We start from the raw sequence: 24,477 nt of genomic DNA on the forward strand, positions 1-24,477 counted from the left end.
ACCGCTCGCTCAGGTTTCTGAGGAAAGCCAAACAGACCTGGTCAGCAACTAAGCCGCTTAGCGCTCACCTGACCGATTCTGCCGCTTTGTTTTAGCATTCGAACGGGGCCTCAGTGCTCGGACCCCACCGATCAAAACTTCTGACATGTCACTATGACATGTCAAAACTTTTATCAAAGTACAGGTAAACTTTAAGGATATTTATCAAGAATGTTGCAAAGGAAAAAAGGAGTAGTTGCCCATAGCAACCAATCAGTATGCTGCTTTCATTTTACAAAGGGCCTCTGAAAAACAAAATGTGGACTCTAATTGGTTGTCATAGACATCTACTCCAATTTTCCTTTACACCAGTTTTAATAAGGTCCTGCTTTAATTCTGTACTGCTATTTCTGATAAATTATATAGATAAGTAGCTTTGCACTGACACAGGAGATTTTATGTCAACGTATTGCATTGATATGCTTTCGATTTATTTATTTTTTGCCAAAGCTTGACTGTTGAACAATAGAATGCTGCTCTCTGTTGGTTACATGTTGTGTAAAAGTGACAAGTTGAGATTTGAAACATAGGTCTTATCATGAGTGTTTGGCCTGAAATAAGGCCTCATGTACACGGCAGAGATGTGCAGAAGGCTGTATGAACCATGAGGCTCCGTACCAAGTAGCCGTAAGCACTCTGTATGCCGCCGTATGGCGCTCTTTACAGCACTGCATTAGAGCACTTTCACACGTGGCGGAATTGGTGTTGAATTCCGCTGTGGACAGTCCGCAGTGGAATTCTGCAGCAGCCGTTTTTTACATTTGTTTCTATACATTTTTAGGAAAGTTAGTTCAGACGTTGCAGAAAATAACTGTGCGGAAATTAGGCTGCGGTGCAGAATTTTCCCTCCGCAGCATGCTCATGACGTTGCGGAGAAGAAGCGGAATTTCATTGCGGATTTCAGCCTTTGCAATGCAAAAACAGAAATCTGTGGCAAGTCCGCTGTGATATCCACAACGTCTGAATTACCTGTCAAATATGCAAATGTTGGTGCAGATTCGTTGCGTAATTGCCCCAAATCTGCACCAACATTTGCAGCGGAAAAATTTTGCCATGTCTGAACGTGCCCTTAAGGGATTAGGCTTTCCGCATAAATCGACATATGATGGAGCATTCCACAATTTTTGTTCTTTTTGATTAGTTTGGAATCCAATAGAAAAAAACCTGTGTATGATATCAGAGGCGCATAGAGGTGCCGCAGGACCCAATAAAAGTCTAAGGCCTCGTTTACACGAGCGTGATATACGTGCGTGCGACGCGCGTGCTTTTCACGCGTGTCGTACGGACCTATGTAAGTCTATGGGGGCATGCAGACAGTCCGTGAGTTTTGCTCAGTGTGAGTACGCTGAAAAAAACTCACGACATGTCCTATCTTTGTGCGCTGTTCGCGCATCACGCACCCATTGAAGTCAATGTGTGTGTGAAAACCACGCATGCCGCACGGAAGCACTTCCGTGCGAACTGCGTGATCCGCGCAACAGCTGTGAAACTCTGAATGTAAACAGAAAAGCACCACGTGCTTTTCTGTTTACAAACATCCAAACGGAGTGTCATAATGATGGCGGCTGCATGAAAATCAAAAGTGATGACATTGGTGGACTATGGAGATACACAGTAAGTAGAATTTTACACGGAGAAACTTGGCACTTATATGTTAGATGATTGAGCTTTGAAACAAAATCTGAAAGTTCAATTTTTATCAAGATTTCAACATGATTAACCAGAGTGAAGGTTAAACGAAAAGTTCACAATTTCAGCAGGTGAACCTTGAAAGAGTAACTGATCTGGCAAAATCTGTTACTGCAACTTTGTATTATTTTTTTTTAATGAAAATGCCCTGCATGGTTTAAACTTCCATGTAGAAATTAAACTAGTCTATAGTACAAATCAATGAATAAAGCAAATTGTTATGTAAGCAATAACCTGATACACTGTATTTTTTAGACATTTTCAGTATATAAACTTAAATAGAGTATATACCATGGTGTGCAATAATTACTTCATCACAGATACCATGGCTTCTAATGCAGGGGCATAACATATAGGGGGTGCAGTGGTAGCAGTGACAAGAGGGCCCTAAAGCCTGAGAAGTTTAAAAGATCCATCTATATTAGGAGACAGTACTATAAATGAAATTACAGATCATGAATTGGGGCCCAAGAAAATGTATACTTCTGACACTATATCTGCACGGAACCAAGGCTGTCACTTACATTAAGGGGCAGAAGTAATCTATTGCTTCGATTTTATTCACACGAGCGTGTCCGATTTACATCCACACAAAACGGGCAGTTTTTCATGCACATGACTGTCTGTGTTGCGTCAGTGCGGTTTCCGTGTGTCATTTACTGTCCGTGCTTCTCCTCTGCAAGCACTTCCTGGTTTCACTTTTCTTTTTTCTCTACATTTCCTTAGAAATGTAAGTGTGAAATCAGACAGCACATGGATGTCACCCTTTTCTGTCTGTTTTTTTCACGCACCCATAGACTTTAATAGACGTCTCTGGTCCGCAAAAAAGGACCAGAATAGGACATGCAGTGAGTTTCTCGCATCGGACACACGCTAAAGAAAAAATGTGTGAATAGTCACATTGAATTGCATGGGTCAATGTGCTGTATGTTGTTAAAACGGGCAGCACACGGACGAGCAACATGCCCATGTGAATAAGGCCTTATTGTTTAAATATCAGTCCAATCAGTATTGTGTAAAGCTTAAACTGTAAAAGTATAAAACTGTATAAAATCAATCATAATAGGGCATTTGTTTGCATACCTTACAATGGATTTGATATCAGTTAATTGTAGGTGCAGACCATATTTAGTATAGCCATTATGACATGTCAGAAGTTTTGATCAGTGGGGGTCTGAACACTGAGACCCCCTTCAATCACTAAAACAAGAGCGGAAGAAGTGCTCAGGTGAGCACAAAGGTGCTCCGTTTCTGATCGTCTTTGTTTGGCTTTACTCAGAAAGCCGAGTGAGCAGTGTAAGGACTCATAGACTTTCTATTGAGCCTGTACACCGCTCGCTCAGGTTTCTGAGGAAAGCCAAACAGACCTGGTCAGCAACTAAGCCGCTTAGCGCTCACCTGACCGATTCTGCCGCTTTGTTTTAGCATTCGAACGGGGCCTCAGTGCTCGGACCCCACCGATCAAAACATCTGACATGTCACTATGACATGTCAAAACTTTTATCAAAGTACAGGTAAACTTTAAGGATATTTATCAAGAATGTTGCAAAGGAAAAAAGGAGTAGTTGCCCATAGCAACCAATCAGTATGCTGCTTTCATTTTACAAAGGGCCTCTGAAAAACAAAATGTGGACTCTAATTGGTTGTCATAGGCATCTACTCCAATTTTCCTTTACACCAGTTTTAATAAGGTCCTGCTTTAATTCTGTACTGCTATTTCTGATAAATTATATAGATAAGTAGCTTTGCACTGACACAGGAGATTTTATGTCAACGTATTGCATTGATATGCTTTCGATTTTTTTTTTTTTTGCCAAAGCTTGACTGTTGAACAATAGAATGCTGCTCTCTGTTGGTTACATGTTGTGTAAAAGTGACAAGTTGAGATTTGAAACATAGGTCTTATCATGAGTGTTTGGCCTGAAATAAGGCCTCATGTACACGGCAGAGATGTGCAGAAGGCTGTATGAACCATGAGGCTCCGTACCAAGTAGCCGTAAGCACTCTGTATGCCGCCGTATGGCGCTCTGTACAGCACTGCATTAGAGCACTTTCACACGTGGCGGAATTGGTGTTGAATTCCGCTGTGGACAGTCCGCAGTGGAATTCTGCAGCAGCCGTTTTTTACATTTGTTTCTATACATTTTTAGGAAAGTTAGTTCAGACGTTGCAGAAAATAACTGTGCGGAAATTAGGCTGCGGTGCAGAATTTTCCCTCCGCAGCATGCTCATGACGTTGCGGAGAAGAAGCGGAATTTCATTGCGGATTTCAGCCTTTGCAATGCAAAAACAGAAATCTGTGGCAAGTCCACTGTGATATCCGCAACGTCTGAATTACCTGTCAAATATGCAAATGTTGGTGCAGATTCGTTGCGTAATTGCCCCAAATCTGCACCAACATTTGCAGCGGAAAAATTTTGCCACGTCTGAACGTGCCCTTAAGGGATTAGGCTTTCCGCATAAATCGACATATGATGGAGCATTCCACAATTTTTGTTCTTTTTGATTAGTTTGGAATCCAATAGAAAAAAACCTGTGTATGATATCAGAGGCGCATAGAGGTGCCGTAGGGCCCCATAAAAGTCTAAGGCCTCGTTTACACGAGCGTGATATACGTGCGTGCGACGCGCGTGCTTTTCACGCGTGTCGTACAGACCTATGTAAGTCTATGGGGGCATGCAGACAGTCCGTGAGTTTTGCTCAGTGTGAGTACGTTGAAAAAAACTCACGACATGTCCTATCTTTGTGCGCTGTTCGCGCATCACGCACCCATTGAAGTCAATGGGTGTGTGAAAACCACGCATGCCGCACGGAAGCACTTCCGTGCGAACTGCGTGATCCGCGCAACAGCTGTGAAACTCTGAATGTAAACAGAAAAGCACCACGTGCTTTTCTGTTTACAAACATCCAAACGGAGTGTCATAATGATGGCGGCTGCGTGAAAATCACGCAGGCGCGCATCATACGCTGATGACACACGGAGCTGTTATGTGCCTTTTGCGCATGCAAAACGCCGCGTTTTTTGCGTGCGCAAAACGCACACGCTCGTGTAAATGAGGCCTTAGGTTGTGTGCCAGAGCCTATTTATTTCAAACACTTTACCAAATTTACCAAACAATTTACCAAAACCTAAACCTCCAAACTCAAAACAAATGGATACAAACAATTATTCATTAAAATATCATGTTTATTGTAATAACATAAAAAGCAAGGTTATGACAACATCAAAAATCTTTGTCCCAATTTAGTTAATTTCTCTGTGTCTGAAGACAAAGATTATATAAGGAAGTTATATGACTTTTAATAACTTTTAATAACAAATACAAGAAATATTTCATGTAGTAAGGGCATGTTCTGCTGAAACATTTTCATATTTGACAGGTAATTCAGACGTTGCAGATATCACAGCGAACTTGCCGCAGATTTCAGTTTTTGCATTGCAAAGGCTGAAATCTGCATTAAAAATCCGCTGCTTCTCCGCAACATAATGTGCATGCTGCAGTGTGACATTTCTGCACTGCAGCCTAAATTTCGCACTGTAAGGGTATGTGCACACACACTAATTACGTCCGTAATTGACGGACGTATTTCGGCCGCAAGTACCGGACCGAACACAGTGCAGGGAGCCGGGCTCCTAGCATCATACTTATGTACGATGCTAGGAGTCCCTGCCTCGCTGCAGGACAACTGTCCCGTACTGAAAACATGATTACAGTACGGGACAGTTGTCCGGTAGCGAGGCAGGGACTCCTAGCATCGTACATAAGTATGATGCTAGGAGCCCGGCTCCCTGCACTGTGTTCGGTCCGGTACTTGCGGCCGAAATACGTCCGTCAATTACGGACGTAATTAGTGTGTGTGCACATACCCTTATTTTCCCCAGTGTCTGTACTAAGTTACCTAAAAATGCATAGAAACCAATGGAAAAAATGGCTGCTGCGGACTGTCCGCAGCAGAATTCCACAGCAATTCCGCCACGTCTGAATGTGCCCTAAATGTTCTAAATTTTTATTCTCCTCTTTTGTGTGACACAAGTGAAGAGTGATATATTTGCTAGAAGATTTTGCAACGTGTTGGATAATCTCCCAGTGCTATAACAAGTTGAACTAGCCTGACCTGTATGTGTTAATATAGTAGGTGTGGTGGGTAGCAGACTGAATTAAAATTGCTTGATATAGTGTGAATGGAAGACTATCTATACCAGCTACCAAGACATTTATAACATTATACAGTACTCTGAGTTATAGGTCAAAACGTAATGTTAAATGTACCTCCTGTCACCTCACCTGACATGTCTGTTTTAATAAACACATGTATTTCCTGTAGCATGTTTTCTCAGAATTCTGTGTTATGTCATTTCTGTTATTCTTCCTAGAATCCGTCGACTACGCTATTGCTTCTAGCAAAACTACGGATCTGGTTCACAACAGAGGCAAACGGAAACCATGGTCACCGGATCCGTCACCATTGAAATCAATGGTGATGGAAACGGAAACCCCGTGTCAGTTTGTGTCTGTTCAGGGTCCCCTTCTGAAGGAAAGCTCTGACGGAGCGTCAGAACGGGACCCCAACACAGATGTGAACAGAGCCTTATTCTAACCACGAATCAATGGCAATTTGGATGGTGTAATATTAGGGTCATATCCCACAATTTTGATGATCAACACCGTCATTTGAAAAGTGCAATTATATTTTGCTACAATTAAAAGCACAAAAATTGTCTGACTGATTTGTGGGCTAACACTATTACTAGCTGCTGACAATTTAAGACCTTTTTCGATTTGCATGGGTCAGAACTGATTTATTTTTTCACATTAATGTAAAGAATATCATTATTAAAATCAGAATCGCCTTGAAACTACGGCTTGTAGTTTATTTTCTATTTCCATGACTATATATAAAATGAACCCTTACCATGATTGGTAATGAAAACTTAATAAAAGCTGGTAATTGCCCCTTTAACCACTTACAGGAAATTGTGGAGGATAGACGAGCAAGTTTATATAGCTGCGTAGTAACCAACACTTCCAAGGAGATGATGTGTTATACAGACTTCCCAATGCCTGAAGATTTCCCAGCATATCTACACAATTCAAAGGTCCTGGAGTACCTAAGACTTTATGCCGAACACTTCAGACTCCTAAAATACATCCAATTAAAGGTGAGGCTGTCATAATTTTTTCCAAATAATCTCAAACAATTTTTACGGCCTGGCTAAAAATATGTTAAAGAGATTTTATTGAGTGAAAAGAAACTGCTGAGTAATTTACGTTTTACTGGGCATTTTCATCCGACCTTCATAATGACCGGTCAAGGACCTATTTTAACAGAACATTGCAGACATTGTAGACTTCATTACCTTACTATATTAGAAGAGATCCATTACCATTCCTGTCTGATAAGACCTAACCCAGCATATCCAACTGTTGACGCAGATTCTTTTGGCCATAGTAATAACATAGTTTGTAATTAATTTTCATACATTCGTGTTTCAATCATCAGAATTGGATTTCAGCAAAATTTTGGAAATTTACCCAAATTTGGGTCATAGTCATAATACTGGTATTTCTGATTTCTTCAAGACTGAAGTTTGCTGTGTTTCAAAGAGCCCAGGCTTCTTTGAGAAGGGTCAATGGGAAGTCTTGACTGAGAAGAATGGCGTAAAGAAGAAGGAGTACTTTGATGCTGTTTTAATCTGCAATGGTCATCATGTAGATCCATATTTACCTCTAGAGTCTTTCCCAGGTAATTAACTAGGACACATTAATGAGACCGCAAACACACTATAAGGCCCCATGCACACGGCCGTGGCCGGAATCATGGCTCGCGACTGTGGGCATGGCCGGCTGCTGACGGGAGCATGGCCCGTAAAACATGAAAAATCTGACATGCTCCATAATTCCCGGCACAGTTCTATGGCACGGACACCCATCAGTAGCAATACGGAAAGGTGTCCACGGACAATAGAACCGAATGGGTCTGTAATTACAGACCGTAATTGCGGTCCGTAATTACAGGTGATTTTACGGTCGTGTGCATGGGGCCTAAGTGATTTTCTTCAGTGTGCTATCTGTTTTTTTAACGGATAGCACACTCACCCATTCATTTCTATGGGACCATGCACACTTCCATTATTTTTGCGGATCCGTGTGTCCGTTCAGCAAATAATAGAACATGTCCTACTCCTATCCGTTTTTGAAGTTCCGTCTCGCCCATTGTAGCCTATGCGTCTGTCAAAATAACCACACACAGAAGGCATCTGTGTGCGGTCCGTTATTTGCGGATCTGTTGCCAAGCAAATACGGAGCAACGGAATGGACGCGGAGTGGAAACAGAAACCATACGGATCCATTTTTATGGCCGTGAAAATGGTGAAGGATGTGTGCATGAGGCCTTAATGTTTCAGTTGCAATTTTGCCATACTAAATGGATAATTCAATGTTTCAATAGGACATGACATAATGCCTTGTGAGACCAAAACATTACTGCATCTTGTTCTTACATGGATGAATAAGGACACATATACATGTATACATTTTGGTTGCCTAAGTGGAAAAGTGAAGACTCTCCACAAAGCAATGAAGTGGAAAGGAGAGTAAACCAATATTACTTGTATAAGAAATGTATGCAGTAAAAGGGGGTCATACATATTAACTTCTTGGCAAAGAGATGGAAATTCTGGATAAATGATCCAGCTTTGTGAACACCTTGGCCCCACGAATTCTAACAAAAAGTTCTCAAATGAGCGTCAGGGGATACTTATTTTTAACTGTAATTTGGTTCAGACCCCGGTAGTGATACATGGATGAAGAGATCTGTCATGCTTCACGAAGAATAATCCGACTTCGGCCGGGGAGAAAGAAATCCGGATGAACCCTCTCTCGAGGTTCTCCTTAACTTAGGCGGACATGGCTAGGGTCTCTGGCAGGGAGAGAGGATAAACTTTCCCTCGAGGTGGTGAGATGTCAGGAAATAACTCAACAGGGCAGTCGTAGATGCGATGAGGGGGGAAGAGTCTTTGCTTCCTCCATACTGAAGATGTCCGCAAAACTAGCAAAATGAGACGGTAGATTAGAGAGTGACTGAGGCAGTGGAGGCAAAATATGACGAATCTGTGGAAGGCAACGGCTAAGGCATCGGGGTCCCCATTACAGAACTTCTCCAGAACTCCAGTCGAGAACAGGAGTGTGTACACAAAGCCAAGGCAGGCCCAGCAGAACAGGGTTGATAGCTTTAGGTAGACCGAGGAAGGTAATCTGTTCCGAGTGAAGAACTCCGATTTGTAGTGTCAGTGGTTTAGAGACAAAACGATCGGGCAATGGTAGTCCATTCACAGAGGCAACAGCCAGGGGTCTCTCCAGAAGAATTGTGGGTAGATGTAGGCAAAAATCCTGCTGGATAAAATTTGCAGCTGCTCCGGAATCCAGATAGGCAGAGGAGGAGTGTGATGTCTCTTCAGAGATGATGGTCACAGGAATAGATAACTTTGGAGAGGCTTTGACATTTGGCGACGTCCCACCTAGTGTTGTCTCTCCAACCAAACCTAGGAGCTGGTGTTTCCCAGCTTCTGTGGACATTGGCGCACAAAATGGCCTCTAAGGCCCCAAATAAAGACACAGACCTGAAGAGCGTCTGCGCTGTTTCTCCTTCTCGGACAATTTAATTCTGTCTACCTGCATAAGTTCTTCAGGTAGAGCAACAGGAGGAGGCGATAGTGGTCTCTCGAATGAGGGTGTCAGTCTGTAGAAACGTCTCTCCCGTCGAGCACGTTCCTGGATCCTCATGTCGATCCGTGTAGCCAACAGGATATACGCATCCAAGGTAGAATGAAGATCCCATTCTGCTAACTCATCTTTGATGTGCTAGGACAGTCCCTGCCAAAATGTCGCCACCAATACCTCATTGTTCCATGCCAACTCTGCTGCCAGTGTACAGAAGGAGATTGCTAACTCTCAAGCAAGGAGAGTCCATGGTAGGAGAGCATGCTGAGTGGCCGCTGCAGTGGATGTTACGAAAAGTCTGTAGGAATAAAGCCAGGTCCGAGAATTCAGGGATCTCTTGTTCCAAGATGGGGTTTTCCCATGCCAGGGCCTTGCCAACGGGAAGGGAAATGATGAACGCTACCTTGGCCTCATCAGAGAGGAAGAGGTGAGCACGCAGGCTAAAATGGATGGTACATTGGTTGATGAGACCTCTACAGGCTCTAGAATCATCGTCATAGCGAGGTGGAAGAGGCAGCAAAACTGTGGATCCAGAACAGACAGGAGGAGTAACGGGCAGTGGAGCGGCAGCAGCAACCTGAAGAGGAGCAGGAGGCTGAACCAGTTGGGCGGTGATACAGTTTACTGCCAAGAGGAGTTGATCCTGGTGTGCACGCTGGTCACACATATCCTATTGCATCACTTGAACCGCGGTCTTAGGTTGGCCAGCAGGTTCCATGGCCTGATCTTACTGTCACAATCAAGGGGTATGTGGACCCACTAGGCCGCTCCGCCGTAGCGGAGTGGCAGCTGGACAAGTCACAGCCTATGCAATGTTCGTAGCACAAGGGTACATGAGATAGTCCAGACAGTCGCAGAGGCTTTGTCACTGATGGGGCTTGATATGGCAGGTAGCGTCAGACGTGGAGGATGATACCAGGAGTGGCAGGTGAAACCAGACATGGTGTATAACAGCAGGTGTAGCGATGACACCAGACGTAGTGTATAAAAGCAGGTGTAGCAGATGACACAACGCGACTCCAACACGAGAAGGTCTCAGGAACAAACACAGCACGGAATACAGGATACAGGTAACAGGGCACGGGAACACTAGGAGCAGGATACAACTTAGGGACCATTTGCAATATGAGCATGGGTAGACAACAACAACAACACTCAGGCAAGGTGTGGAAGGGCGGAGCCCTTTTTATACTCCAGGGTGATCTGGTGATAGGATAGGTAAACTTTAGTGAGTGCTGGCCCTTTAAGACAGGGGATGAGCGCACGCACCCTATCACACAGCCTAGGACGGGAAGGCCACACAAGCTGGCATCACTGGAGAGAGACACTGACAGATAAGCAGTAGGCTTCGGTTCACGGTCGTTCGCCGATGGGGAGCGGCGGTGGTCCGCGGCCGCAGTCGTTACAGTATCATCTGCCACGTCTGGTGTCATCTGCCACGTCTGATATCATCTGCCACGCCTGGTGTCATCTGTCACGTTTGGTGTCATCTGCCATGTAAAGCATCATCTGTGCCACGAACCATCTGAGCCAAAGCGTCTGCTACACCTTGTGTTTGTCTGGACTCTTACAGGTACTCCTGTGCTAAAGACTTTTGCATATACTATTGTTTGGCCAGCTGCCACTCCGCTACGGCGGAGCGGCCTAGTGGGTTCACATATCCCAGGATCGTGACAGTTGTCCATATGCAGGATCCTACATTAACCACTACAGGCCCCTATGGAGCGCCGACGTCCCAATGTGGACATTTCTAAACCTCATTGGAGGCCCATAGTAGATTATGTGGCCTTACATGCAGACTACATATATGATTACATTAATTATATGCAGTTCACCTTTTCCTTATTATTAGATTCCGCTAGACTGCTGAACCTCTAACCACACTTTTTTATTATTCCAAAAGTCCAGCATATAAATTATTCTGACACCTCGGTAGTCCTGAGGATGCCAGATTGTTGGAATTTTACTATATTTAGCACCGTATAGCTCAAAAACACAAGGGATTAAAATGTCCAGGGTCCTGTTACAAAGATTTGATCATCCATCAATGATTAAGAGGTAACATTAAATGTTTTCTTACTTAGATTGACTTGACTTTTCTTTACTATTATCAGGTATTCAGGATTTTAAAGGTCGTTACATCCACAGCCGCTTTTATAAAAAACCTGAAGATTATAGAGGGAAGACTGTCTTGGTTGTAGGAATTGGAAATTCAGCAGGGGACATTGCCGTGGAAATTAGTGGCATAGCAAAGCAGGTAAAGTCTCTGCTTTCCATAACTAGATCTTATTTTGCCGTACCAGAGAACAATAGAACTGTGAATTGTGTAATCCATTAATGAAAGTGGTAGGATTCTTCCCATATTGAGAGATTGAGAGAGTAAATTTTTAAAATGCCTACTGTAGGTTTTTTCCTAAGGCAACTTTGATCACTATTTAATGGGGACTAAGGCTATGTTCACATTTGCATTGGGGCCACTATCACAAATTCGATCAGATTTGATAGCAAACACAGCTCTATCAAAACGATGGAAATCTTGACGGAGACGGACAGACAATGGAGTCCCTCTGGTGCACGTGGTATTTGTTGTACACTGGATCCAGCATTGTATTGTGATTTGTGCTATAAACGGGAAACATGACTCAGATGTGAACAGAGCCTAATTCTCTGAAAACTAAACAGTCAAAAAGACAATGGTTTAGTTGATGTCTGACCTTCACATTTTACATATACTGTATTATTAATCTACATAAAAAGTAAAGTAACTTATATTGCACTGATTTTGAGTTACAGTCATAGAGCTGCATTCACAATCCTGCAGGCATCAGAACTGAAATCTACTTCTATTGAGTTCTTACTCAAATCTTACTTTTGGGGATATGTGTTTCAAAAACCTGCACCTGGGTCTGTACAGTAATTTTATATATGAAAATAGTACTGTCCCACTGCATTATGGAAGCTCTGTTAAGGTTTAATTCACACCAGGTTTAGGGCATCCATTACGTTGTACGTTTTCATTTATTCCTAAAAACATAGGCTCAAGGGTATGCAAAAAAGTATGCAAATATATTCCAACACAGTTGTATAAATTTGCAATTGACTATCATTGTAAATAAATGTATGCATTAACATATATATATTTTTATGCATGGTTGAATAACGTGGTAGACAACAGTTTTCAAAACTGTCAAGAAACAGTATCCAACTGTTAACCTATCAAATGTATTTGTCTACCCTATGGAAGCCTTTTTGTACATGACAGGGTAAGTTTTTTGTTACGTTACCATATGTATTCTTCTGACGTAGCCCATAAATGTGGTATGAATACAGCCTAAGCTATCATTGATGTGTCTGACGACAAGCTTGTAGACCTTGCCGCATAAATTCATTATTTGGATTTAATTTTTGGGGGTTTTTATTCTAGGTATATGTGAGTACCAGACAAGGGTCCTGGGTATTAAGTCGCATTTTCCACGATGGCCTACCCATAGATATGTCCCTCTCATCACGCTGCTATTTCTGGATTAGTAGTTCCTTACCTTCTGGACTTTTAAACAAACTGAATGCAAAGCAAATGAACAGCTGGTTTGACCATGCAAATTACGGCTTACAACCTGAAGACATGTAAGTTTAAGATAAAGGAGTGATGATTTTGGATTCATGTAAATTCAAAATTATACAGGTTCACATTCTGTATATGTTTTACACAACACTGAAATGTTTTATTAGTACCAAAAAGTTGTGGCCAAATTGGCCAAAAACAGCAAGCAACCATGCAATCGAGATAAGGGACATCTGCAAATGTAAGCAATGAGGCTGGCCTCCCACTGTGCAGATTTGCTGCAGATTTGTCATGTATTTTTTTGGCCAAAACCAGCAACGGAACCTTAAAAGCAGAAATATATAAAGAAACACCTTATAGTTCTGCTCTCCTGAATCCAATTCAGGTTTTGCCTTACAAAATGCAGGCAAAATCGGCAGCAAATCATCACTGTCGGAACCCAGCCTGACTGTTTTCGTGTCAACCCATTGTAATTCAGTTGAATTTAATCCTAACTTAGCCACAGCAATTACATCCCATTAACTCAGGGTGCACTAAAGAAACATTTAGGGCCAGTTAATCTCAACCTGAATAATTTCCTCTTAATATAGTACTTCAGGTAAAACAAATACACTGTGTTATGCCTGGTGCAGGGTCTGAAGGGTCAATGCATGATTGAAACCCTGTGTCATGCCCCACCCACTCTGCCCCTGCACTAGTCATAACACATTGTCCCTATTTTGCCCAAAGTGTTTCTTTAATGAGTGGCTCTCTAGTTTTAGATATTTAGTTTTGGTGCTAAAAACATTTAGACATGATCAAGGAAACCTATATGCATGAAGGGACATAATGAAATTGTGAAAATTTATCTAATGTTTGCATATGTGTGATAAGCCTTAATTGATTTTGTAATTTATATTCTTAATTTTCAAATGTATCTTAAATAAACAGGTCGTTGCTAAAAGAACCAATGGTTAATGACCATTTTCCCAGCCAGATCTTATGTGGAGCAATAAGAATAAAGCCGCACATCAGAATGTTTTCTGAATCATCTGTAATGTTTAAGGATGGCTCCATAGTGGATGATTTGGATGAAGTTATATTTGCAACAGGATACAGCATTTCCTTTCCATTTCTTGATGACTCCATCGTCAGCGTGCATGATAACAATGTTACCCTGTACAAGAATGTTTTCTCACCTCACCATCAGAAACCTACTCTGGCATTTATAGGACTTGTCCAACCTCTTGGATCTCTCCTTCCAGTATCTGAGCTTCAAGCCCGCTGGGCTACCAGAATATTTAAGGGTTTGTTTTTCATTTTTTAATAGCATCTCATTCAAAACATTTCTGATAGTCTCTAATGTTGGGTAAAAGTTTACACATGGAAGAAATGATGGGAAAGGGAGCTTTTCAAACGTTGCATTTACACATGCTGCAGTTTATAGGGCTACTTAGAAGGCAAGCCAAACAGAGGTACCATCAAGTTTTTTTTCTCCCACAGGTTTCTGTGATAGGAAGTAAATTATTTATACAAGGTATGTCAAGTGAAATTTTTGAAATACAGTTATTCCCCCCTCATGTATGACAGTACCCCTGGAGAGACTTTATATTCACAGGACAGAAAACCTGAGATAAAAGTGCACACACCTCTCCACATCCCTAGTTGAGGTTTCTTTGCTAGTACTTTGTTAGGTTTTGTGTCTGTCAGGGCTCCGTTCTGACGGAAAGCTCATACAGCAGGGTAACTTAATTGTGGATGTTGCAATGTTGGTTCTCGCTCACTTGTCTTTTCTTGGAAGTCAAGGATTAAATGGAGGTACATCTTGTCCACTTTTATAATACTCCAATCATATGTGCTATTCTATTATTTTAACCTGTGTCAAATACTTGAGCAAAATTACAAGATCAAATCAACTGAGAGTTAAAAATGGCAAATACTTAGATATATTTCAAATAAATGTACTTCAGTTTCCTGCATCTATTTTGTTTCAGGGGATGCAGAGTTACCTTCTGCAGCGAATATGGAAGCCCACTTTAAGAAAAGTATAGAACGCAAAAGAAAGTGGTGAGTTTGTGAAATGTTCTGGTCATGTAGGTCATGTATAGAAAACTCCTCAGGTCAATGACAAATTAATGGAGTACCACATTTTCCAGGAAGAATAGGCTACAGATCCAGCATCATGCTCAATGCAACCTCTTAGGGTATGTTCCCACACACAGGATACACTGCAGATTTTCTGCAACAGAAAATCTGCGCAGAATCGAAAAAAAAATGCTGGTAAGGCCGGCTTTACACGAGCGTGTGCGTTTTGCGCACGCAAAAAACGTGGCGTTTTGCGTGCGCAAAAGGCACTTAACAGCTCCATGTGTCATCCCCATACGATGCGCGGCTGCGTGCTTTTCGCGCAGCCGCCATCATTATGACACTCCATTTGGATGTTTGTAAACAGAAAAGCACGTGGCTTGACAGCTGTTGCATGAATCACGCGCGTCACACGGAAGTGATTCCGTGTGGCATGCGTGATTTTCACGCACCCATTGACTTCAATGAGTGCGTGATGCGCGAACAACGCATAAATATAGGACATGTCGTGCGCAAAAATCACGGACTGTCTGCACTGCCCCATAGACTAACATAGGTCCGTACGACACGCGTGAAAATCACGGGCCTTGCACGGACGTATGTCACGCTCGTGTAAACGAGCCCTAAATCTGTCAAAAGAAAGCCAAATAACGCACTTTTGCTGCGCATATTGCTCTGTAAACGCAGAAGTTTTACCTACGGATTTAGTGTCAAACATTGATTATAATAAACTATATGTGCACCTACGGAATTCCAGCAATTTTTACTGTGTTTTCACTGTGTAAACGCTGTACAAAACTCAACTTGCGTGTTTTAGTGCGGAATTTATGCTCCCCATTCAAGTCCAAAGGCATAAAACGCAGCACCTTTGTACACAATCCGCAGCATAAATTCACATGCTGTGGAATTGAAAGTTGCACCACAGATCACTTTCCGCACAACTTTTCTGCAGGTTTTTTTCTCAGTATGTAGCTGAGATTTGCTAAGGGCCTGTTCAGATTAGCGTTGGGCTTCTGTTCATGGGTTCCACTAGACCTTTCCTTTGGAGGAACCCATCCATGAAAAGGCAAACATAAACCATAGCTTCCGTTTGCATTACCATTGATTTCAATGGTAATGTTTCCGTTGCAAATGGTTTCCATATGTTTCCATTCCATAAGGTTTCAGTTTTTTCGGCGGAAACAACAGCGCAGTCGACTACACAAATTTTTTCCATCAAAAAACGGAAACCTTACAGGATGGAAACAAACGGAAACCATTTGCAATGGAAGCATTACCATTGAAATCAATGGTAATGCAAATGGAAGCTATGGTTTACGTTTGCCTTTCCGTTCATGGGTTTCTTAGACGGAAAGGTCAGACAGAAACCATCAATGGAACCCTAACGCTGATGTGAACACACCTTAAATCTCATTCACTTTGCTGCTTCTGTAAATGCTTCAGATTTTCCACACAGAATTCTATTGCGGAAATTCCGCAGCATTTGCGCTACGTGAGAACCGAGCCTTATAGTGTCAGTAATGCACCATGCAGAGACTAGCCAAGATTACTCTACATGGCAGAAATAATACTGTGTTGGGTGGGAGACTGCCTCCTCTCTGACCAAAAACTGCATTTTTAATTTTGCCCAGAAATTAACATACAGTAAGGGTATGTTCACACGCAGAATTAAAAACGGCTGAAAATGACACAGCTGTTTTCAAGGGAAAACAGCCTCTGATTGTTTTTGAAGCTGAAAACGTTTTTTTGAGGCATTTTTTCTAGACTTTATGGAGCTTTTTTTCCATTGACACAAAAAACAGCTCCAGAAACAGCTTAAAGTGGCTCTGTCACCACATCATAAGTGCCCTTTCTCCTACATAAGGATATCGGCGCTATAATGTAGGTGACAGCAGTGCTTTTTATTTAAAAAAACGATCTGTTTTCACCACTTTATTAGCGATTTTAGATTTATGCTAATGAGCTTCTCAATGGACAACTGGGCGTGTTTTACTATTGACCAAGTGGGCGTTGTATAGAGGAGTGTATGACGCTGACCAATCAGCGTCATACACTTCTCTCCATTAATTTAGTCAGCGCATAGGGATCCTTTTAGATCGCTATGTGCTGTCTTATACTAACACATTAACGATACTGAAGTGTTTAGACAGTGAATAGACATTCCACGGGATGTCTATTCACAATCTCTGCACTTCGTTAATGTTTCTGTGGAAGTTACAGCAGAGCAAGCGTAATCCCGCGAGATTACACTGTAAATGACAGGTTACAACGAGATTATGCTTGCTCTGCTGTAACTACCACAGAAACAGTAATGAAGTGCAGGGATTGTAAATAGACATCCCGTGAAATGTCTATTCACTGTCTAAACACTTCAGTATCGTTAATGTGTTAGTATAAGACAGCACATAGCGATCTAACAGGATCCCTATGCGCTGACTAAATGATTGGAGAGAAGTGTATGACACTGATTGGTCAGCGTCATACACTCCTCTGTACAACGCCCACTTGGTCAATAGTAAAACACGCCCAGTTGTCCATTGAGAAACTCATTAGCATAAATCTAAAATCGCTAATAAAGTGGTGAAAATAGTTCTTTTTTTTTTAAAATAAAAAGCACTGCTGTCACCTACATTATAGCGCCAATCTCCTTATGTAGGAGATAGGGCATTTATAATGTGGTAACAGAGCCTCTTTAAGAAGTGAGGAAATGTATTAATACTGTCATAAAGTTAGACAGGATAAAACTAGGATAGACAGGTGGAAATTGTGCCAAATCTATCAGAGTGGGCGCACGCTGTATGTTAAATTTGGCACATCTTGTTAGACACTTTCCTCTTTTGTACTTTACACCAACATTTTGTGCCAAAGGATTGAAGAGCGCCATTAAAAAATCGGAAGCATTTTACGACTCCTTTTAGCCAAGCCCCCTTTATTTAACACTTTCAAATCTGTTAAATGAGGTGTAAGAAGTGTCTAAAACACAATAAATTTGGAGCATGACATGTACACCAGTTTTGCCAAAATTTTAGCCAGAATTTTGGCACATTTTGCAAATTTCCCCCACTATGTCTAGACGTAGCCACTACTACCTTCGACATTCTAAGCAAAATGTCTTAAAATTACTGTTCAGTAGCATGCTGCTCCCTAATACTGAGGCTGCTGCAGTATTGTGCCTGCTACTCCACTAATACTGTGTCCTGCTGCTACTGCTACATTACTACCCGTTCATTTTGAAATAGTATTCCCATTGTGTCCCCTAAAATAGTGTCACACTTAGTACAACGCACATTGTACCCCCTAAAATACTGGCACACATATAGGTGGCCCAAAAAATAGTGCTATACATAGTGTCCACTAAAACAACGCCACATATATTCAGTGCCCCTAAGGCTCACCTGTCCCCATTCCTATTAGGCATGATGATGTCATCACACTGGCTTGCATCTAAAAAAGGGCTGACGCCATGGACTGGTGGGTCAGAGAACCTAGGGTTCTCTTGCACTTGCTGCTGCAACTTCTTGTAATCAATTGTTTTCTAAGGACAGAGATACAATTAAACCTAAGCGAGTTGGGGTTCTGCCTCTCTGCGATACGGCTGCTATTTCAACAACCCATTTGGCAGAACCCGGGAGAATAGGTTGAATCCCACACCTATGCACAAGAGTTTAACTAGAAAGTGCTGGTACCACACACACGATCAGTTGCATGACTAGAAAATGCAGGATGGCGGATTGAGACTCAACAAATACCAGACCCCTAAATGATTTCAGACCCCAGACCAGACCCCTGTAAATATTCAGACACCAAACTCCCTAAACTAAATCAGATCTCAGATTAGAAATTGAAGGTGTTGTCCTAAGATTGACATTTATCACCTATCCACAAGGTAGGCGATAAGTGTCTGATCGCTGGGGCTGCATTGTTGGGACCCCCACACAGGGCCACACCGTTCATGAGGCGGGATGAGCATCTCGCCTCAGGCAGTGGTCTGCTACCTCTCTGAGGGGGCAGCGGTGCCACTAAAACCAGCCGCCGCCACCCCCTCCTGCACTAATTGTTCCTGTGTCTATAGAATGCAGGTACCATTACATGCGTAAGCGCTGAATGGCTGGGCACGTTCGGTGCCTGACCATTCAGCGCCTTACAATGACGCTGATTGGCAGTGCCGAATGACTTGCACAGCTTCTGTTGTTGAAAGGTGCTGACTGGTGGAGCAAGTCATTCTGCCCTGCCAATCAGCACCTTTCAACGATGCAAGCGGCATGATGACGTCATTGTGTCGCCTGCATCGTTCAGCCACAGCAGACCGCTCAGAAGAGAGAGCAGGTCTGCATTGACACAGTACGGCGCGGGAACGAGATCAAGGGGAGTATGTAAAGTTGTCTGTTTCTTTAAAAGGTATATGCCACATTATCTACAGGAGGGCAGGGCTATATGTTGGGCACAATCTATAGAGGGGGCTATATGTGGGGCACTATCTACAGTGGGGGGCTATATTTAGGAAACTATATACAGCGGGTCTATATGTGGGGCATTATATACAGAGGGGCTATATATGAGGCACCTTATACAAGGGGGCTATATACGGGGCACTATTTTCAGGGGGCTATATGTGGGGCACTAACTACAGGGGGATATATCTGGGGCACTATATACAGGGGGCTATATGTAGGGCACTATCTACAGGGAGAGCTATATATGGGGCACTATCTACAGGGGGATCTATGTAGGGCACTATCTATGGGGGCACTTTCTACAAGGGGATCTGTGGGGGACCTATCTACAGGGGGCTCTATGGGGGCACTATCTACAGGGAGCACTATGTGTGTGTGTGTGTGTGTGTGTGTGTGTGTGTGGGACACAGTGTATGGTGCTATTATAATCAGGGACAGTGTATGGTGCTATTATAATTAAATGTGCAGTGTATGGCACTATTATCTTCATTTATAGGTGCAGAAATGTTTGGAAAGTGAGAAGCATAAGACATATGAGTGGAAAACTGCAAAAAAGGTCCATAGCCGGGAGAATTCGTCATAGAGGTCTGGACTTGAAGGAGAAGAAAGAGAAAAAGAACTAGAATCTGAGATGTCACCGGTGAGTCACTCAATTTAAATGTTTATTCTACCTCTAATCAGTAATGTAGTTACTGTATGATCTGCAGCGAGATGATGGGTGGTATGAGTTTTTTTGTGAAACAGCAACTTCCAGCATATCCTTACCATTGTTCGGACCATGCTGGGAGCTGTAGTTTTATGCCGTATAAACCTATATGACAGGGGTTGCACTAAATTGAGCTGTATTTGTGTTGGTGTTGTAATTATGTCCTGAGCATGGTTCTGATTCTGTATATATGTACTGAGTTTGGTTCTGGTTTTGTATTTATGTACTGAGCTTGGTTCTGGTACTGTGTATATGTATATATTGAGCTTGGTTCTGGTGTTGTATTTATGTACTGAGCTTTGTTCTGGAGCTGTATATATGTACTGAGCTTTGTTCTGGTGCTGTATTTATGTACTGAGCTTTGTTCTGGTGTTGTATTTATGTACTGAGCTTGGTTCTGGAGCTGTATATATGTACTGAGCGTGGTTCTGTTGTTGTATTTATGTACTAAACTTTTTTTCTGGAGTTGTATATATGTACTGAGGTTGTTTCTGGGGCTGTTTATATGTATTGAGCTTGGTTCTAGAGCCGTATATGTCAGAGCTTGATTCTGGAGCTGTAATTATATAGAATATATTTTTAATAACAAAATTGCAGGGCAGATGGCATTGTTTTCAATTCAGTGTATATTTAATGGGAACATGTCAGGTAATTTAAACCCTTGAACCGCCACCATACGGTAATACATGACCTGACAATATTTCCAAACATTCCCCTGTATGTTTTTTTCAGATGCAGCAAAATCTATAAAATGAACTTTTAAAATGGCGCACACTATATGTTAATTACTCATTAAAGGGTCATGGGGCGGTGCCGCTATCCTGAAGAGTCACATAGTCCTGCCTCCAAACCCACCTTTCCATGTTTGATTGACATCCACCTGGCTGTTATACATCATTACCAGTCTCCTCCAACTTTCTTGGATGCGCCATTGCCTTGTACTACTTGGGCATGCACTGCGGGGGTGCCACGAGTAGGTGCCCCCAGCTATGAGACATTTATCACCTATCCTGTGAATAGGTGATAAATGTCAATCTTGAGACAGCCCCTGTATATCAGACCCACACACTAGACCAAAATAAATAAAAAATAAACACACTAGACCCTATATTTTCTTTTCACACACACCTCCCACACAGACACTATACACACACACTATGCAAACATCACACAGACACTACACACACACTAGACACACACTAAGCACACTATACAGAAATAATATAGACACTACACTTACAGTACTCCTCCTATGCAGTGATTTTGTCATGTGACTATTATGTCCTGCACCCTTTTTAGATGTGGTTTTGCTGGGATTTGTGGAAAATCATGCCAAAAATGCTCAGATTTTGCTGCAATTTACACAAGAAATAATACGGTTCTGCACTAATTGCAGAAAAAATTGCAGCGTTTTTGCTCCAATTTTGCGCAAAACAGCAAAATGTCAAAATATGGCCTTATCAGCAGAACATTTGTTGCATGTATGGCGGTAGCATTTTGTGAAAACTAGTGATCAAGTTGGAATCATTGCGATGTGCCCCCCTTCAAGAAAGGGGAGGCAATCACATACAAAGTGACTTCCTTTCCTGTCTGCCCCTTGTCCTTGCCATAGAAAACATTGAAGTTATTTACTTGGCTCTCAGTATGTTTTCGCTGGAAAAGCTAAAGGGAAATTAATGAAATAGATATTGTTATGAAATGGGAAACTAGGAAGCAAACAGGAAATGGCTGGTGAAGGATTACTTAGTATTGTATAATATTTATTTTTTTACTTACAGAAAAAATTTGCTCTAGTTTATGCAGTCAACTATTTTACAGTAAGTTGAATTGTTGGCTTCATTTGTAAAATATTTCTAATAGTTATCTAAATCGTATTAACTGGGTGTGCTGTTAGAATGCTAGCATCATAGCATAAAGAATAACTAAAAATTTGCCACAAAATTCAGGCTACTCTGCAGCAGATAAAATCCACTGCATGTGAATCATGAACCTAGAGAGAGCAAATGCCTTTGACAAACTGCCCTCTTCTTGGAGAAAAATTGTTACAGGGGCACAGACAGAGGAATCGGTTGAGCTCGGGAACCTGGCAGCCCCCAAAAACCCCTCTGCCACATAAGACAGAAGTATTTTTTTTACATTAGGGTCCATGAGCTTCAAATTATGCCTGTGGTCCTTTGTGTTACAGAAAAAAACATAAATAATGGATTGTATTATGTTAAAGCCAATATTTTATTCCATCAGTATAAACAATATTTGTTTTAATCATCTTTCCGCAGTTTTGGAAAGGGCAGAAGTCAGACTCTACAAACGTACTTCATCGAATACATGGATGAGGTAGCTGTGGAGATTGGTATTCGTCCCAACATCATGCGTCTTTTAATCACAGATCCTACAATAGCGTTGAGGGTTTTCTTTGGTCCTTGCACACCATACCAGTATCGCCTAACAGGTCCTGGTAAGTGGAGCGGCGCTAGAAATGCAATCCTGAGCCAGTGGACCCGAACCATAAGCCCAGCCAGGAGTCGTGTTGTTCAGAGATCTACAAGTTCTAGACCAAACATTAGACAAATATTAGTCCTGTGTGGACTGGCAACAGCAATTTTTCTATTGTGGATTCTATCGTGTGAAATTTAAAACACAGAGGCCTAGAGCGTGGATTTTTTGTTATTAGGCAAACCCTTTGTCATTCTTTTTAAATGGGTTTGTATAACTATTTCTTTATTCTGTTTCTGAACAAGAATATACTCTGTTAATATTGGGATAAAGGTAATGATCACATTAAAATAAATAAAATTGTTATGAAACTTTTAGCCCATTCTAATAAAAATGGAAAATATACAAATAAAAAGTTAAAATCTGTTTATGTGCAACTAATGTTCACTATTGCTCTAAAATTTGTCTAAACCGTTATCCGAGCACTCTCGACAGAGACATCTGATTATTCCTTGTAGCCTAAAATTGGACATTTCGTGACAGTCGTAATTTCATTGTTACTTGATTATTGTACTTATTTGCATAGTATTTCTTTGTTTAATCATGGCTAATTCAGCCTTGAACTGAATTCCTCTGTGAAAGGGAACTGTTTTTGAACTTTTCTATACAATAAATCTGTTTGGAACATAAAAATGCTATCTGATTTTAATAAAAATGGAAAGTATAAAAAAAAAGTTCCATTCTTATTATGTATGACTAAGATCTTCACTATTGTTCTTTATTTTAAGATTAGTGGTAGGAGGTGATCATATCAACAGTTGGCATTGCTAGAGCTCAGCTTAGTAAATATTTCATCATGAGCAGAGATCTGAAGTTCTCAAAAAGAACAGTAAACAATTCAGAGTGACCAGAAATGAGAGTTGTTCAGAAATACTTGATCGGTTATAGTCACAAACAGAGAGAGTGGTTTCAGGTCAAATTAAATTATGTCAAAAAAAAAAAGAAGAAAGAAAAAGGAAAACATAGGATATATCACTTTTGTTTGGAGGGTTAGTATGTTACTGTACAGGGATGTAAGTAATAGATGTGACTAGGCGTAGTATTCTTTTATGAAAAGAGTGGTTGTCACCCTTTTAAAAGTAACAGTGTATATTTGGCAAGTCATGTCTGATTACATGCAATATGATTACTGAAGGGGTTGAAGTTGCACCTGGATCATAGTACCTGATAGACTGTAGTACTATATCATGGTCTGTGAATCGTGGGTTCAGAATCTTCAGGCTATATCTTAAACTCAATTTAAATATGAAAATACCAGTCAAACTTGAATACGTGGGTATGTAACATTTTAAATCTTGGTCTACATATGTTTCTTACACTATAAGGACAAAAGTATTACACCTACAGGAGCTTTTATGACCTCTTATTCTAAATCCATAGGCATTAATATGGAGTTGATCCCCCCTTTGCAGCTAAAAGAGCTTCTATTCTTCTGTGAAGGCTTTCTGAAAGATTTTCAAGTGTCTCTTTTCTTACCATTCATCCAAAAGTCAGACACTGATGTTGGATGGGAGGGCCTGGCTTACAATGTCCGTTTTAGTTCATCCCAACGGTGCTTGATGGGGTTGAGGACAGGGCTCTGTGCGGGCCAGTCAAGTTCTTCCACACCAAACTCACCCAACCAAGCCTTTATGAACCTTGCTTTGTGCATGGAGGCACGGTCATGCTGGAACAGAAAGCGAACTTCCCCAAATTGTTCTTACAAAGTTGGAAGCATACAATTGTCCAAAATGTCTTGGTATTAAGCAT

The 24,477-nt window shown here is 41.6% G+C and overlaps 1 protein-coding gene across 4 annotated transcripts in view; it reads left to right on the forward strand.

Moving 5' to 3' along the window:
• LOC142657853 (dimethylaniline monooxygenase [N-oxide-forming] 2-like) overlaps positions 1-23,393 on the forward strand; it is a 36,286-nt gene extending 12,893 nt beyond the window's left edge. The window contains exons 3-10 of one of the 4 annotated variants that reach the window (XM_075833326.1): positions 6,701-6,889; positions 7,311-7,473; positions 11,564-11,706; positions 12,874-13,073; positions 13,942-14,297; positions 14,985-15,057; positions 20,026-20,169; positions 22,512-22,583. In XM_075833326.1, coding sequence (XP_075689441.1) covers positions 6,701-6,889; positions 7,311-7,473; positions 11,564-11,706; positions 12,874-13,073; positions 13,942-14,297; positions 14,985-15,057; positions 20,026-20,152 — 1,251 coding nt within the window. In that variant the 3' untranslated portion in view covers positions 20,153-20,169; positions 22,512-22,583. Of the gene's footprint in view, positions 1-1,623; positions 1,654-6,700; positions 6,890-7,310; positions 7,474-11,563; positions 11,707-12,873; positions 13,074-13,941; positions 14,298-14,984; positions 15,058-20,025; positions 20,170-22,511 lie in introns of those variants that run through there. The other 3 variants (XM_075833325.1, XM_075833324.1, XM_075833323.1) reach the window with 3 other exon arrangements.
• Positions 23,394-24,477: the final 1,084 nt, after the last annotated feature.

Source organism: Rhinoderma darwinii, chromosome 7 (assembly GCF_050947455.1).
Source record: "Rhinoderma darwinii isolate aRhiDar2 chromosome 7, aRhiDar2.hap1, whole genome shotgun sequence".
Taxonomy (NCBI): domain Eukaryota; kingdom Metazoa; phylum Chordata; class Amphibia; order Anura; family Rhinodermatidae; genus Rhinoderma; species Rhinoderma darwinii.